This window comes from Vanacampus margaritifer, chromosome 19 (assembly GCF_051991255.1).
Source record: "Vanacampus margaritifer isolate UIUO_Vmar chromosome 19, RoL_Vmar_1.0, whole genome shotgun sequence".
Lineage (NCBI taxonomy): Eukaryota > Metazoa > Chordata > Actinopteri > Syngnathiformes > Syngnathidae > Vanacampus > Vanacampus margaritifer.
Genome location: NC_135450.1, coordinates 1,207,501 through 1,223,288, shown reverse-complemented (window position 1 = coordinate 1,223,288; position 15,788 = coordinate 1,207,501). Strand labels below are relative to the sequence as shown.

Genomic DNA, 15,788 nt, shown 5'->3' with positions numbered 1-15,788 from the left:
GAACAGGGTTCCCCAATTCCGGTCCTCGAAGTCCAGGTAGAGTCTTGCAGGTTTTGGATGTTTCTGTCCACTAGCACACCTAATTCATATAATCAGCTCATCGGCATGCCCGATAACTAGGGCTGGGTATAAAATGTCAATATATCGAATTGATATTGCTTTTCATGGCCCAATATCGATTCATAAAACCATGTATCGATACTTTTATTACGGCTTTTTCTGGTAAATTAATGTGCCCGAGGTGAGCACATACTTGTTAAAAACCTCGTGTGAGTGTTGTTCAAATGTGCCCTTCTGTTATTCAGAGTACCCCAATAGGAGCGCAGTGCTTACAAAGAAAGGAAACAGGTCAAGCATGAGCTGCTCCGAGCTGCTCCGAGCTGCTGATTGTTATATAACTTTAAAAATGGGCTGCGTTTTAATGCAAGCGGATCGCATCCGCGGGTCTCCCTCAAAAAATACACACACTCTGACACACACAGTTTAGACAGAGGCACAGAGGAAAAACTTTTCTTTTTGCAGTAGTTTTAAATGGCTTACCTAAACTAAAATTCTGCGCCACATTAGAGCCAAAAGTAGAATCCTGATTGTTTACTGTGCATTATGCTGCTCTAAATAGTAAATAAATCATACTACACTATAACTTACACAAGACTACAGACTTCTTCTTCTACTTCCATTTGATGGTTGTCAAATACTTATCGCCCCCTTCTTAAGCATAGATACCTATGGCTATGAAGAAGGCCACTGGCGGTAATGCATGACTTCTTCTTCTTTCTTATTGCGGTTGGCAGGTGCTTTTGGTGCGTTACCGCCACCTTATTAAACGGAGTGCATGCATGCATGTGGCAGTAATAAAACTGTACATTAAATGAAAGAAAAAGCGAAAGACTGAACACAAAACCCCCCAAAAAGAAGTAAGGTAAGAAATTTGACATAAAAACACAAAATGTGGATGCATAATAATGCACTATGACTGTGTCTCTTATGTAAATTTATTTTTATTTATTTATTAACCACTGGAACCCTAGCATAAAAACTGTCACAGGAATGTGAATGTCGTGATTTGGGTTAGGGTGTTTTTGCCACTTTATTTACATAGCACTGTAGTTGTAATTAATTTCAATTATTATTTATTGTTTTGATCAGGTCATGTTCAATGATTAATGTAACTCTATTGGATTCAATTATAAACGTAAATATTCATATTTTTTACTAATGCACCAATTAAGAGAAATAAGTTTCTACTATTTGCCACATTGGTACTTCTGAGAATATCTTCCAAATGAAAGTAAAATTGGTACTACATGAAATCCTTAACTGAATTGAAAATCAATGTGAATCGAATCGGGCCCTTCTGAATCAAAATCAAATAAATTTTCGAAATCTGAATTGATACCCAGCCCTACTGATAACAATCCTGATCTTTAGTATCAGGTGTGTTAGTAGGTGGAAACATCTAAAACCTGCAGGACTCCGGCATCTCGAGGACCGGAATTGGGGAACCCTGGAACCCAAAGCAGTGGGCACAAGAGAGCCTTGGCTACCCCTAACTCATTTTGTTTACAGAAGCACTTGGAATCAGGCGAGCCTTGGCCATGCCCACCAAAATCTGCTCGTTTGATGCTGGGCTCACAGTAGACCATCTTGTGGAGCCTTTAATTCTACAAGGTGGAATTTCGTGAAAAAATATTTTAATACAGTAACTAGGGCATCCAGAGGATGGTTGATGTCATCGCTGCAAAGCTCATGCCAGGGGATTTTTAAAGTCCTTACTACTTTTGGTCGATCTTCTTTCCAATTTGCTGCCCCAAATGAACTCTCTGCAACAAATAACACAACTCATGTCATTCATACCAATATTTAACTTGGTTTACTTTAAAAAGTTAAAGAGAGATACTATATGGTTGCTGGAACAGTTTTTAGCTTGTTTTTAACCATTTACTCGTCATGTGCAATAATTTAATGTAATTTAACTATATCACACTGTACAGTTTGTCATTGCATTTGTTTTAGCTTTGATTTTGCTCTCTCTTTCACATATCACTTTAAGGTTTGCTGCAAGATACTTCAGAGATGCCCCTCCAGTGTTTCAGAGACTCTTCTTTACCAGTGAAGAGGCATCGACTGTTCAATATGGTCCAAAACGAATGAAACTGCGTGACCTCATGGCTGCAACTCTTCGTTTCCTCAAGAATGATTGTGCCAAGTTTGAAAAGCTCTGGGACTGGAGTCCATGTGTTTCCCAGTTGCTCATGAGCGATGTTCTGGTTCGAGGGTAAGTACTGTTATCTTGTTTTTACTACTTGTAGCCTAAAGCGGAGCTAAATACTGTGACCCAATGAAGCATAATGGGTGACTGTGGTTTGGGCACTAGATAGTCTAAAATCCTGCTTTGGGCTAAAATAAATATTGGAACAGGTTGTTGGATGTGGAGATTAGCGATATGAGGCCACATACACTGAAGTGTGGGGGGGTGGGGGGTGTTATAGATTTAATATTCTTGCGAGAAGGAACAGATCCATACAGAAAAAGCAGTTAATCCAGTGGTTGTTCAAATAATAATTCGCTGGGCTTCTCTTTTATAGTGTGGATGGGGACATAGGGTAGATAGATGGTGGTGAGAAACTCAGATAAGCTTGATTTATACTTCTGCGTTTGCTCTTGCGTTAATGACCGGCGCACATCACGTGATTTACGCCGAGAAGTGTGCCGCAGCTCGTGACCAGGTGCTGCGTGCATGTCACCAATTCTTGTACGCCGTAGATGGCGGGTCATAACATCGCTTGTGATTGGTCTGTTTCGTGACATGCTGTGAAGCCACGCGACAGCACTGCCTACGCATGTTTTCAATAAACACATGAAACACACGAAAACACAAAGTGTTTTTTGATTTTCAGTTTTAGAAATGTTTTGTAACCAGAGCAAATGTTTATTGCGGACAAGCAGAAGAAAAAGCAACAGTCACTCCTGCAGTGGACTCAAGGTGCATTCAATGAACAAGCACTCAGTAGGAAATCACAGTTGTGCATAGAAAAGGCTCAGACGACTGACACAGCGACAGGTTGTGACGCATTTTTGACACTTCCCTTAAAAAAATAAGTCGAGTGTGAATTATTTTGTTCCCAGTTTGTAGTATTTGATTACGCATTCGACTAGTTGGAAGCGAAATGGAGAAGAGCAGAGACATGCACGCTCACACAAGCAACGTTACAATTGAGTCTTCATTGGATTGCCAAAGTATTGCCAATATTTAAAACTGATTATGTCAAATACAGTACTTCAAGAATCTGGCATGCAATGTGAAAGCTCATGCAGTATAAATATATACAGTATGTGCATACACTAACAGGTATACATCCTAATATTTTATATATTTGTGTGGATTTGTGTGTGTGACAAAAACAAAACAAAACTGTGTTTTCTAAGCACGTAGCGTGTTGTGTATTGGTTTGGTTACGGCCGACAGTAACTGTTGCAAATTGGCATTAAATAATCACTTGGCCTGATGACAGCTCAAACATTACAATATGCATTTGTATGATGCAAGCTCGAGTCATACCTTGCCGTAGCGACACCCTTGACGTGGAGTGAAACTGCAGAACATTTTCAAAACAACGATGTGTATTGCGCACAAGAAGGCAAATGCACGAGCGGCACTCTGCCGTATCATCTCCGCCGTCGCCTCCCGCAGAAGGATAACGAGGCCTATAGTACAGTAACAGAATGAATACGCTTAGGGCGAAGTACCATTCACCTTGGGTTATGGTTACTTGTCAGGTGTCGCCAATATATAATATTGCTATCTATTGCTATAAAAAACATGGAACATACCAAAATAAAGATTAGAGTCTCTTTTTTTCATCAGGAAAAAAAAGTATGTATATGTTTCTGTTTTGCAGCAATTAGCATTAGAATATACCGTATTTTCACGACTAAAAGGCGTACCGTATTATAAGGCGCAGTCACAGTTACTGGTGCTATTTCTGTGTTTAACACACACATAAGGCGCACCGTATTATAAGGCGCAGCCACAGTTACTGGTGCTATTTCTGTTTTTAACACACACATAAGGCGCACCGCAGTATTGGGCGCACGCACCGTTAAATATACGCAAGCTCAACACAGCATGCTATTATGCTAAAACATACAGTATGCTGTTTTTAAAAAGGCAGCGAACGGAGTTTGGTTGAAGTAACAATGTAAACAGTGTGTTCAGTTGTACTTGAAGTATATAACAATGTACTCGCGTTGCTTTTGATCAAACCTAATTGACAAATTAGTCATAGTCCTCATGATCGTCTGTATCAGAAACAAACAACTGGGCAAGTTCTCCATCAAACATGTCATCTCATTGTCAGAGTCAGTCTCGTTGTCATGTCCTCGGAAATGATGTGTTCGCCCAAGCATTTACGATCCATCGACAAATTGTGGCATAATTTGCACGGTGCTGCCTCCCAGTCTCGGTAAAGCTGTGTTCGCCAGCCTCCCGGAATGATAGCAAGCTCTGCGTTCATTTGCCGAACTTTATTTTTCACAGCGGCTGAGAGATGTGCGCATTTAAGTCACGGAGATGAGGAAGGAAAGGTGATGCGTGGGGAAAAAAGGATCTTGTGTGTTTAGTATGTGGTGTGATCTGTGGACACTGTGTAGACTTGCACTACTTCAAAGTGAGTTTTGCAATGTCTATTGCTATAAGTACACGTTGTTCAACAAAGCATTTAACTCATTCACTGCCATTGACGGCTATAGACGTCAAAAATTCATTGGAACTATTTCTAGTACGTTTACTTCTCCCCCCCCCCCCACACACACTTTTGTTAACAAGAGTATGAAAACCTAGAAAAAAATGTATTATACATTTAGAACAGATCTAATTTTTATACTAGTGAAATCATGTGATGAATTACAATTCCAAAAAAATTATTAAAAAATTAGGGACGTCAGACGATTACATTTTTTAATTGTAATTAATCGCATGACTTCAATAGTTAACTCACGATTAATCACATTTTATATCTGTTCTAAATGTACAATAAAAAAATCTAGGTTGTCACACTCTTGTTAACAAAACTGGAAAAAAATGTGAAGCTAATAGAAATGGTTCAAATGAATTTTTGACGTCAATAGCCGTCAATGGCAGTGAATGAGTTAAAAAAGAAAGGGAAAAAAGGAAACAATACACTACCGTATGTAGTAGTTTAGCTCGGACACCCCTTTACATTTTATGTTCCATCTCCCTCAGTCCCTGCGCGAGCAGACCGCTATGTTTTGGAGAGAGCTGTCAATCAATTAACTTGTAGGTGGCTGGTTGAGCTCTGAAACAAGCAAAAAAAAAGAAAGAGGACACATGTTTACTGAACATGCATGCTTTAGCGCCATGGCATAAGTTTGAGCACAACAAATCACGATTGGCAGAGCGAACACGTGGGGGTGGGGTGTGGGTCAGGGGGAGAGGCAGAGGAGGGGCTGGAGAACTCGCCACCAAGTTGACTCTTCCGAGCTCTCATGTCTGTCCTCAGTCAGGTCCGCCTTTCTTGTATATAAGCAATGTGTGCGGGAAGTCATCTCACACAGTCAGTCAGATTTTGGACCTTGGTCCACACACAAGGCGCACCTCACTATTAGGCGCACCGTTGATTTTTGAGAGCATTTAAGACTTTAAAGTGGGCCTTATAGTGGTGAAAATACGGTAGCTAAAATTCATCATTATTCAGAAACCTGTTCAAAAGACTGGGGAAAAGAGCTTGTTGCAACATGGCCCTGGTTGATCCCTTATACTCTGCTGCCACCAGCTGGCCGTGTTTTTTGTAATAACTACTATTGCTTTAAGTGACCTCTTCAGGTCAGAGGCTGCATCAAAGCCTTCTGTATGCTCTAGCATTAAAAAAAAAAACATTAAAAAAATGTCTAAATACGTTTTTGGGACAATAGCAATATTTAAAATGGAACGTTTTTATACGTTTTGGGGAGCATGCTTGAACTACCGCTACCCTATCTTGTGATGTTATCCCCCTATAACAAATGACTTTAATCGTATTCTCTTGAACAGGTATACTGCTCATTGTTTAGCACTGGTCACTCGTATGACTGATCATCAGAAAAACATCTTTTTGAGTAAGGTACTGACAAGTGATGAGATTCTGCAGATGAAAATCAGGTATGTTTTTGTCTTGTTTCCTTTTGTCATATCAAATTACGGTTATCTAATATAAATTCTCACCTTAACGCATTTACTCCCTGCCATTTTTACTGAAGCAACCCCCTTTGCTCCCGACTGTTTTACTGGATTTTGACTGATTTTGCAAGTCCCACAGAATATTGTGTTCTATTGCTATAAAAACATGGAACCAACCAAAAGAAAGATTAGAGTCTCTTCTTTCATCAGGAAAAAGTATATTTGTATCTGTTTCCATTTTGCCACAATTAGCATTAGAGTATAGCTAAGTTTCATCACTATTCACAAACCTGTTGAAAACACTGGGGAAAAAGAGCTTGTTGCAACATGGCCCTGGCTGATCTCTGCTGCTACCTGCTGGCAGTTTTTTGTAATAATTACCATTTCTTTAAGCCACCTCTTAATGTCGAAGCTGCATCAAAGACTTCTGTTTGTTCTTTCATAAAAAACATTTAAAAAATGGATAAATCAATAAAGGACAAAATATTGAAAAACCTATTTACACGTTTTTGGGTTTGAATAAGTTAAGCCTGTTTTGTGGTAGTGGTTGCAGTGAGATGTATTGTAACCATAAACATAATTTTTCTGTTCAGAGCTTTTGAGGAAGCTCAACAGACGACGGTGGAAAAAGCCCTAGTGTTAGCCAATCAAGGATCATCCTTATGGCACAAGGAAAATAAGTGTACCCAGGGCCAGTTGATATCAGAAGACTTGTCTCAGAATGCTGTGGCAATCGGTGGCGTTATGCTGTCTCGAACAGCTGAAAAACAGATTGAACAGGTAAGAACCTTTCATTTGTCACATAAGGTCATATTTTCTGTTAGTCGTGTTAATGTTGAATGCTGTTTGCAGGTAAATGAAAGGGACATGGTGCTGGTGGACTCAACCTGTCTTAATCTGAAAAGATTGGCATTGGCTGTGGCTTCACAGAAGCCTGTGCTGCTTGAGGGGCCTATTGGATGCGGTAAAACTGCTCTGGTGGAGTTTATGGCTTCTGTTACTGGCCACACAAAATCTACAATTCTAAAGGTCCAACTTGGGGATCAAACAGACAGTAAGGTAAGACAATCAGAAATACGAATATGATTGAAAATGAGAAGAGGAATTGCTATAAATTTTCACTTGCAACTGTTGAATGGGCCTGTTAAAAGTCCAAAACATTTGTAAAGGACGTATTGCGAGATAGCCATGCCCTGTAGAACGCAGTTTCAACCAGATACCAGTGTACCGTATTTTCGCGATCAAAAGGCACACCGAATTAAAAGGCGCAGTCTCAATAAGGGAAGTGCGCATTACGTTTGCGCATGTGTGAAAATCAAGTTTAAAACAGTTTGGCTACCAAAGTAACCCATTTTAATGGTGGACATTAGTGCGCTGAAAGTGTATGCGCAGCTGTACACCTTAAATCTTGCAGGTATTATTTAACCAACTGGTTCTGAACCCCGGTCCTTGAGTACACCTGTCCAGCCTGTTTTCTAGGGGTGTGCTCAAAAAATCGATCCGGCAATGCATAGTCGTATCGATACGCAGGCATAAGAATCGCTATTGCTCGTTAACTTTAAATAGGCAGTTAAAGCAAGGTTGCTTGCTCAGGAACAGCAGCCTCTCAAGTTTCGCTCATGCACTAGCAGTAGGTGCGTGGTGGGGCTTCATTTTACTCAACAAGCAGTCTTTGAAGTCAATTGCCCTCAATTAGTCCACGTGTTGCATGAGCACAGCGGAGACAACAGGGACATGAATGCCTTGGGTGTTTAGTTTACATTGTAGCCTACTTATTTAAAATAAAAATAAAAGTGTACGTGTGAAGTCTGTTTTAAAAATAGCCCATAAGTAATTGGATACTTTGTCTTGCTAAGAAAAATTGAAATAGAGCAGTGGTGGGCAAACTCGGTCCTCAAGGGCCAGCGTCCTGCAGGTTTTGGATGTTTCCCTGCTGCAACGCAGCTGATTCCAATCAACAGGATCGTTACCAAGCTTATGCAGAGCTTGCTGATGAGGTGATCATATATCAGCTGTGTTGAATGAGGGAAACATCCAAGACCTGCAGGACTCCGGCCCTCGAGGACCAAGTTTGCCCACCACTGCTCTATTTCAATTTTTCTGAAATAGAGGAAGAATAAACATTTATTTACTTATAAACTTAACATGGTACATGTTTCTAAATGTACCATTTTTTCTATATTTTGTTTAAAAACAAAATAAAATGTATTACATGAAAAAAATGCTGTTATTATTTCCCCAAATATTTCAAATATGCACATATTAGAGCTGTAATTGTAAAACTTTAATATTTTACTCATATTGGCTCATGCCTATTCATAATTGTTCCCGGTGTGTCTGTGAAAGCTGCTCCTTGCCTTAAAATGAGGCAGAGGTGGTATCATCCTGACTATGATGGGTGACTACCGATACCAGTATTAGGGCAGGGCGATTTTGCCTAAAAACTTGAATTTTATTTTATTTTATTTCATCAGTTAATAAAAGTAACCACATTTCTCCTCTTGAAATTAATGTGCAAAACTTCTACCTTAAATCAAATACTTCTGTAAATCTGTGTTGATAAAGTGGAAAAGTAAAATCTTTTTTTGTTGCCAACTTTGCTTTAAAAGATAAACAGTGCTTCTTGTGTCCCTCAATATGACACAAATAAACATCACATTTTGGCTTTAATGTAGGAACTGAGGTCTGAGCTTGTCATCCCCTCCAACTGTCTGCTGATTTTACAAGTACGACTACTGTTATGTAAATTGAGGTGGCTATATTGCCATGACTGGCAACTTTCGTGTTGGCGTTATTTGATTGGCCAGTCCCCCGGAGTAAGAAAGTCTTGGCCTGCCGTAAATCGGCTATTTTACCGTGATTAGACTGCTTCAGTATAGATCTCCTTTCACTTTTCAATTTGTTTTGTCACTGAAAATAGGCTGTTATCAGCATTTCCAGCCAACTATACTACATTTCATAAGGATTTTATGTCGCAGATGACGCAGAGGCTCAGGGTTGCTGGTGATGAGCATCACGGGCACGGCGAGTAAAGTAAGATTGTCTAAATTGACATGACTTTAAACTAATTGCTTGCGAGGCGAGCCCGACTTGATGGGACAGCGTACATGCTGCCACCACGCAGCGACATAAACCTGCCAATTTGTGCTATTCACATGAGCATGTAAATGTCTTTAAGCAATCAAGGTAAAATATTTTATTTACAGCAAGCTAAAGATTTCTTGACTCCGGCGATTAACCAATATTTGAGCCGTTCATCATTAGCGAGGTGCAACATGTCCGCTTTGGTGATCGCTCTAATTGGGCCCCTTTCTTGTTATACGTGCTCCTTGTGTAAATGACTCCTCCACGGTAACATAGTAAACTGTGTTGTTTTTTTTGCGAGAGTTTGTTTGCTTTAGTTGAGTTCCTCCCATATAGAGTGTGTGACACGACTGACAGAGCGAAAGCTACAGAAGCCCATGGGGGCGAAACTAGCCGCAGCGCAACGAAAGGGGGATAAAAAACATCGATGTTATATACAGTATATATTTTTTATCATCCACAACAAAACACTTGAATTAATTAAAAAAAATCAATATATCGCCCAGCCCTACCAGGTATCAGTATCGGTGCCAATACAAGTCTTATTTTAAGGTACCGGGTACCCGTGGCGGTGAACTATACCATTATTGGCCGCCCTTCTGCAGCCATTTTACGATCAGGGACTAGAAATAAGACATTATATGAATACAAAGTTGCCATTAATTTTTTGCCATTTTAAACTACAATCATTAAAAATTCACTAGTACATATGAAATTGTAAATATAGTTCAACGTTATTGTAAAACACCATTATGTTTATTGTATATACTGTTTTTTGGGGGTTCGGGGTGCGAGTGTCGGAACGCGGCCATCAGTGGCCGGAGACGACGCTGATGTGTGGAAGTCGGAAGTTCGTGGCATCCACCCCATACCCAGCCCTACTGTTTTCCATGTCTCTCTCAGCCAACACAACTGAGGATCGTTATCAGGCTTCCTGCAGAACTTGCTGATTAGCTGATCGTTTGAAATACCTGTGTTGGCTGTGGGAGACATGGAAAACAGACTGGATAGGGGTACTTGACGACCGCATTTGAGAACCACTGATTTAAACCCATTAAGGCCTAAAGTGCCTGCCAAAACATGCCTCTAAAATCTAAATTTAAAGTCTTGGCCTTTCAGTGTGCACTACGAATTACGGAAGTCCTGCAAAAATTTCTGTTTATGTGCTCTTCAGCCGGGGTAATAGGGTAACTCTGAGGCCAGAAGACATGACCACCAACAAAGTCAAGCCACGAGTAAAAAAACTAAACTAAACAAAAATGCTTCCGGATCACGCAACTTGCGGCAAGTGAAAATATGCAAACTGGATGAAACGTCCAAAACGCCCGTTTCACTGGTTCATTTCAGAAAGGGGGAAAAATGATGGCGCAGTCGAAAAACTTCAGTGAGGTGTTTTTATTTACACCAAAACCGCATCAAAAATGAGAAAAATATTTACAGTGCAAGTCCAGTGCAAAAACAATCCCAACAATATTTACAAGTTCCATTGGTCTTTTCCGCAACGTACTGTGGTAGCCAGTCACTCACCATCCCACATGACTGAGCACTACCCTACAAATGATTTTGAATCCCTTTAAATACCCCCAGCGCTTCCTTCCGGGCAACCCATTTAACCAATTATGCGGTATAATACCAAAAAGTAACCATATTTACAACATATATTAACCATAACAAAAATCCTCCATTCACAATCAGTAACTTACTCTCTCAAAAAAGAACAAACTCATTAAATAATAAACCAAACTACTTTTGTGATCTAGTACATAGTCATGCGACACTTCAAGCACGGCAAAAAGCGTTATTTAAGTGGGAAACAAGAAGTGCTTCGGTTTGGTCCAGTGTTCATTGTCCAATGACCCCGCAGAATGCAGGTGAGCGTTTGCGGTGTGTGTCATGCGCCGTGCGTCCGTGTCGAGTGTGCATCCTTGGCACTATTAACGGGGAAAAAGGAATGAGTCCAGGCGGCAGGTGAGCAGTTTGTGAAAGTGTCGAATTACGGGCGGAATTTGTGTGGGGATGAGTGAAAACAGTTTAGACGGAGCAGTGCGCTCTGTTTTCCATTTGTGCACGAAATCGGAAAGTTCTTTTCAATTTGGTTTTTGGAACGGCTATTGAGAAAACAAGTCTTTTTGTTTGGAAAATGACTGAATGAATGATAGACGGTATCGGAATCAGGACTTTCAAAAAGCCCAAGTATATGCCACAAAAGAGGTGGGACTTGCGACTTCCGTGTGTGTGCACCTGCGCTGTTTCCGGTTGCTGTTTGTGACGTGTGGGTCACGTCCCGGTGCTTGCGCTTCCACCTTTTTGCGCCTTAGTTGCGCGTTCTCGTCGATGGGTGCGAGTGTGTAGTGTGTCTGTCTCAGTTCTCCGAAGCATTACAGAGAGCTGAGACACCCTGCGTGCTTGCTTCAATTTATTATAATATATATTTATTTATGTTGGCAAAAACTTAGTTGGAGTGTGTGCGGTATGGATTGCGGGAGTGCAGGGCAACTAGCTTTGTTGAAGGGGGCATGGCAGAGGGCTGCAGCTATCAAATATTTTGGTATTTGGATATCGTACTGAAAATTCGAGCAAATAATTACGTATTTGGATAGAAAAAATATATATATTCTATTCAATGCTACTGTGCACTATGCACCTCACTAAAAAAATTAGATAGTTGCGCGAGCCTATGAATTGAGGAAACATACGAACCAATTTAAATGGAACCAATCGTTTATTCGAAAGCCGTTAGACCCCTTTTATATTTGTGTGTGCACGACTCCCAGTCCCATAGCCACAAAGAAGTTGAGAGACGGGAGGAGAGCGAAGCACGAGTGAATGTTCACATATGTAAACAAACGCCCATGCAAATGACCATTCATCGTGTCTGAAAAAACTATCGTGTCCAATTTTTTTTTTCATCAAACGATAAATTGACATAGTAATTATCGTGACAGGCCTAGTGAAGACGATTTGCAATTGTATATTGTAATTATTGTATATAGCAGGAAACATGAAGTCAACGCACATGATTTGCCTTTGTAGGCCACATAGGTCAGATCTGGCACCCGGGCATTGAGTTTTACATTACTGTAGTTCACACACAGTATCTCCTGCTTAGCAAAAGATAGATGCATTGCTTGCTGTGCAAGCTGACCCATGATAATAAATACTTAAGTCTCAATTATTATTTTTTCCCCAGCTACTGCTTGGGATGTACCGATGCACTGATATACCGGGAAAGTTCATATGGCAACCAGGAACCCTGACACAGGCTGTCTCTAAAGGACTGTGGATTTTGTTGGAAGACATTGATCATGCACCACTAGATGTGGTAAGTTAAAAATTCTGAAAAGGTTTTTAATATGACAAGCCTATTTCAACATGCTGTATCTTGTAAACGTAACACACTTGTAAACTATACTACACACTTTCTCAATATTTATTATTGATGGCCACTTTTTTTCAAACAGGTACGAGTACTCAACTCTTGAATAGTCACCGATACCAACACCGAGTAATTTCGTAACATTAAATTTCCCCCAAAAACAATGACCGTTTTAAAGAAACACCCATATACCCTAATAGAGCATTTTCCTTGAAATGGCATGACATGCCAATAGGGTTGATGTCAAATTATGTCCCGTTTTCCTCATTAAAATGCACGAGTTGGACAAAATAACAGAGTACGACACACACGTCCACAACATTTTGAAAGAGAACGACGTCCCAGGCGTGAAATTTCAACATGGTTCAATACTTTGGAACATTCAAGTCAAGATTTTCATTTAAAGATTTTAAGCCTACTTTTGGGCTGTTACTTTTTTTTTTTTTTTGTCAAAGTGGCGTGGTGACACAGTGACCGCTCACATCTTAGTGACGCTGATCAAGTAGCATGTTGTTGCAGGCATAGGTTGCCTTTTAAAACATCCAATATGATTCTATAGCACTGATACTTTATATAAATTTTCACATCTAGGCAGCAGTGGCTTCCGTTGATAAACTCAAGGTATTTTTGGTGCATTTGCACCATGATGTACAGTATAGTAGCCAGCATGTTGTACAAGGCAGCTAGCAACGCTGAGAAAGCAGAGAATAAACATACTGTACCTGCAATCGATTGGTTCTGGATTTTCAGCTGCTGGCCCATTTCCATCGACGAAATGTAGAGAGCACATATTAGGTGTCTTAGGTGAAATTTTCACGTAAATCACTGCCGTTTAATTGTACATGCTTGAACCAGCGGAAACCTCTGGAAACCTTGTCACAACATTTTTGACGTAATTAATGAAGGGTGTCCACAGGCGTTCAAAAGTCTGTTGCTTGTCCTTTAGAATATGCGTTCCGGGGGAAGTCTCGACAACATCTGGTTCAGCCATTGTTTGACAGTTGGTCTGTAATTAGATTTCCATACTAGTGCTATACATTTCTTTGTTGTTGTTAAACCAATACTTATAAGGATTCTCTCAGTTCTGCTGTAGTCATGTCTTTCCAACAAAAAAAAAGTGCAGGGTCCAAAGGAATTTTTTTTAGATACCACTCTCACCTCATCCCACAACTTTCTTTTTTTTTCTGGAGAGCTTAGTATTGTTCATTCGGTAATTTTACCGATTTGATATGTCATTACCATTGCTATCTTTTTTAAATTATTTTTATTAATTTTTTATTTTGTATGTGCATGTGTGAGTGTGAATTCATTAGTTTACCTTAAAACCCATTAAAAATCCCATACCGTTCACCTAAACCGAATACTTCAGAATCCAGCTAGAGTCGTGAGGTTGTCAGGCGACCCGAGGAAGGATCAAAGAAAAGAAAGGAAAGTGAAATCCAGCACCGACCAGACATTACCTACTACCCACCGGGTTACCAACCAGAGTCTTTCACCAACCCCAGAAACATCTAAATTCCAACAAATTAGGGAGACCTCAAGAGACCAAAAGAGAGACTGAGGAAAGGAAGGAAGGACAGATGAAGCAAAGTGAAATCCACAGACACCAGCCTCCACCGATTCAACGACAAGAGGAAGAAGCAGATTGTGTTTGAATTTCGATAGATGCTGCTGTGGTATATCTGGCATGCATGAAAATCTCCACCAAAGAGGGGAGCCGTCGACCCCTGCCAGGACAGAGCACAAGCGCAACACTTCAGGGCCCCCCAGGCCACGGCATCGCCAAGGGACAACCCCCGAGCCCCGCAGGGACCACCGGCCGGAGAGCAAACCCAGGAACCAGGAGCGCCCTCCCACCCCAACACGGCTCGTGCCCCCAACCCAACACAGCAGGACGGGGCACGGCAGGCCCACCAGGCACCCCACCGGTCCACAGCCCCCGCCCCCCCATCCACAGCCATAATTTAAACATTGCATCAGACCTCCCAGGTATAAATAGCTGGTTACCCTATATCGGACTAAATCGAGAAAACGTAACTGGTCCCCTTAGATATTTTTTTTTATACAGTACACCAAATTCTTATCATATGCTTTACAATTGGATTCTTTGTGTGCCTTAGTAACCTTCTATTTGAGTCTGAGTGTAAGTAATGGGGAATAGGAAGTTTGAGGTCATGCGATTCCATCTCAACCCACTGAGGGGGGTCACGTGTCAAGAAACAGACCATCATACACCTGAGTTGTGTTGCTTGATAATACCAAGTTAAGTTGTGACATCTCAAGCCCCCTCGATCAAATGGTAGATATAATTATAATCTCAGTTTTGGCTTTCCCTTCCCCCAAATCTGACAAACTTTTTTTCCAATACAGAAAATAATTCCGGCGTAGGTGGCAAGGGGACATTCTGGAAAAAATAAATCAACTTGGGTAGCATGTTCATTTTCAGTGCGTTGACCCTTACAATTATAGAAAATGGCAATGAGGTCCATCTGTTAATTGTCTCGCTGATTTCATGTAACAGTGGGCTATAGTTTGCCTCGGCGATGTTGTCCAAATTTGGCAATATTTGGATCCACAAGTACTCAAACTTCTCCACCACATTAAATTGAATTGCTGTTGGAAGTGGGTTCTTTCTTTCACCCTCATTGAGTATCAGTATGGAGGATTTACTATTATTAATTTTGTAGCCAGAAATTTTCAATCAGGTATAGTAGTGCTGGGATTGAATCAGACAGTTTGGACAACATAAAAATGATATCATCTGCGTAGAGCGCAATCCTATGTTCCTTTGATCCTACTTCGAGTCCCTTAAGTTGGGCATTTGACCGGATTGCAATCGTAAGTGGCTCGATTGCTATATCAAACAATGGCGACCCTTTGTATCTTTATGGGTGCCGAGGTATTACGGTCAGACAAAACTTCAGCTGTTGTATTTGCATACATTAATCAGATCCATTTAATAAACAAAGTACCGCATCCAAACCTTTCTAGCACTTAGAAGAGATAAGGCCATTCCACCTTTATCAAAGCCCTTTTCAGCATCTAGGGATAAAATCACAGAGTCTGGCTTTTCTTTATTATAATAAATTATGTTTAATAATTTTCTCACATTATGGAAGCCTTGTCTACCCGTTATAAATCCATTTTGGT

The 15,788-nt window shown here is 40.6% G+C and overlaps 1 protein-coding gene across 4 annotated transcripts in view; it reads left to right on the top strand.

Moving 5' to 3' along the window:
- Positions 1-15,788, top strand: part of mdn1 (midasin AAA ATPase 1) — a 260,821-nt gene that overhangs the window by 2,739 nt on the left and 242,294 nt on the right. For all 4 annotated transcript variants that reach the window (XR_013289379.1, XM_077552191.1, XM_077552190.1 and 1 more), the window contains exons 3-7: positions 2,054-2,278; positions 6,053-6,160; positions 6,772-6,958; positions 7,031-7,237; positions 12,453-12,584. Coding sequence is in view for 3 of the 4 variants with exons in the window: in XM_077552191.1 (XP_077408317.1) it covers positions 2,054-2,278; positions 6,053-6,160; positions 6,772-6,958; positions 7,031-7,237; positions 12,453-12,584 (859 nt within the window). In the remaining variant the exon portion in view is untranslated. The remainder of the gene's footprint in view (positions 1-2,053; positions 2,279-6,052; positions 6,161-6,771; positions 6,959-7,030; positions 7,238-12,452; positions 12,585-15,788) is intronic.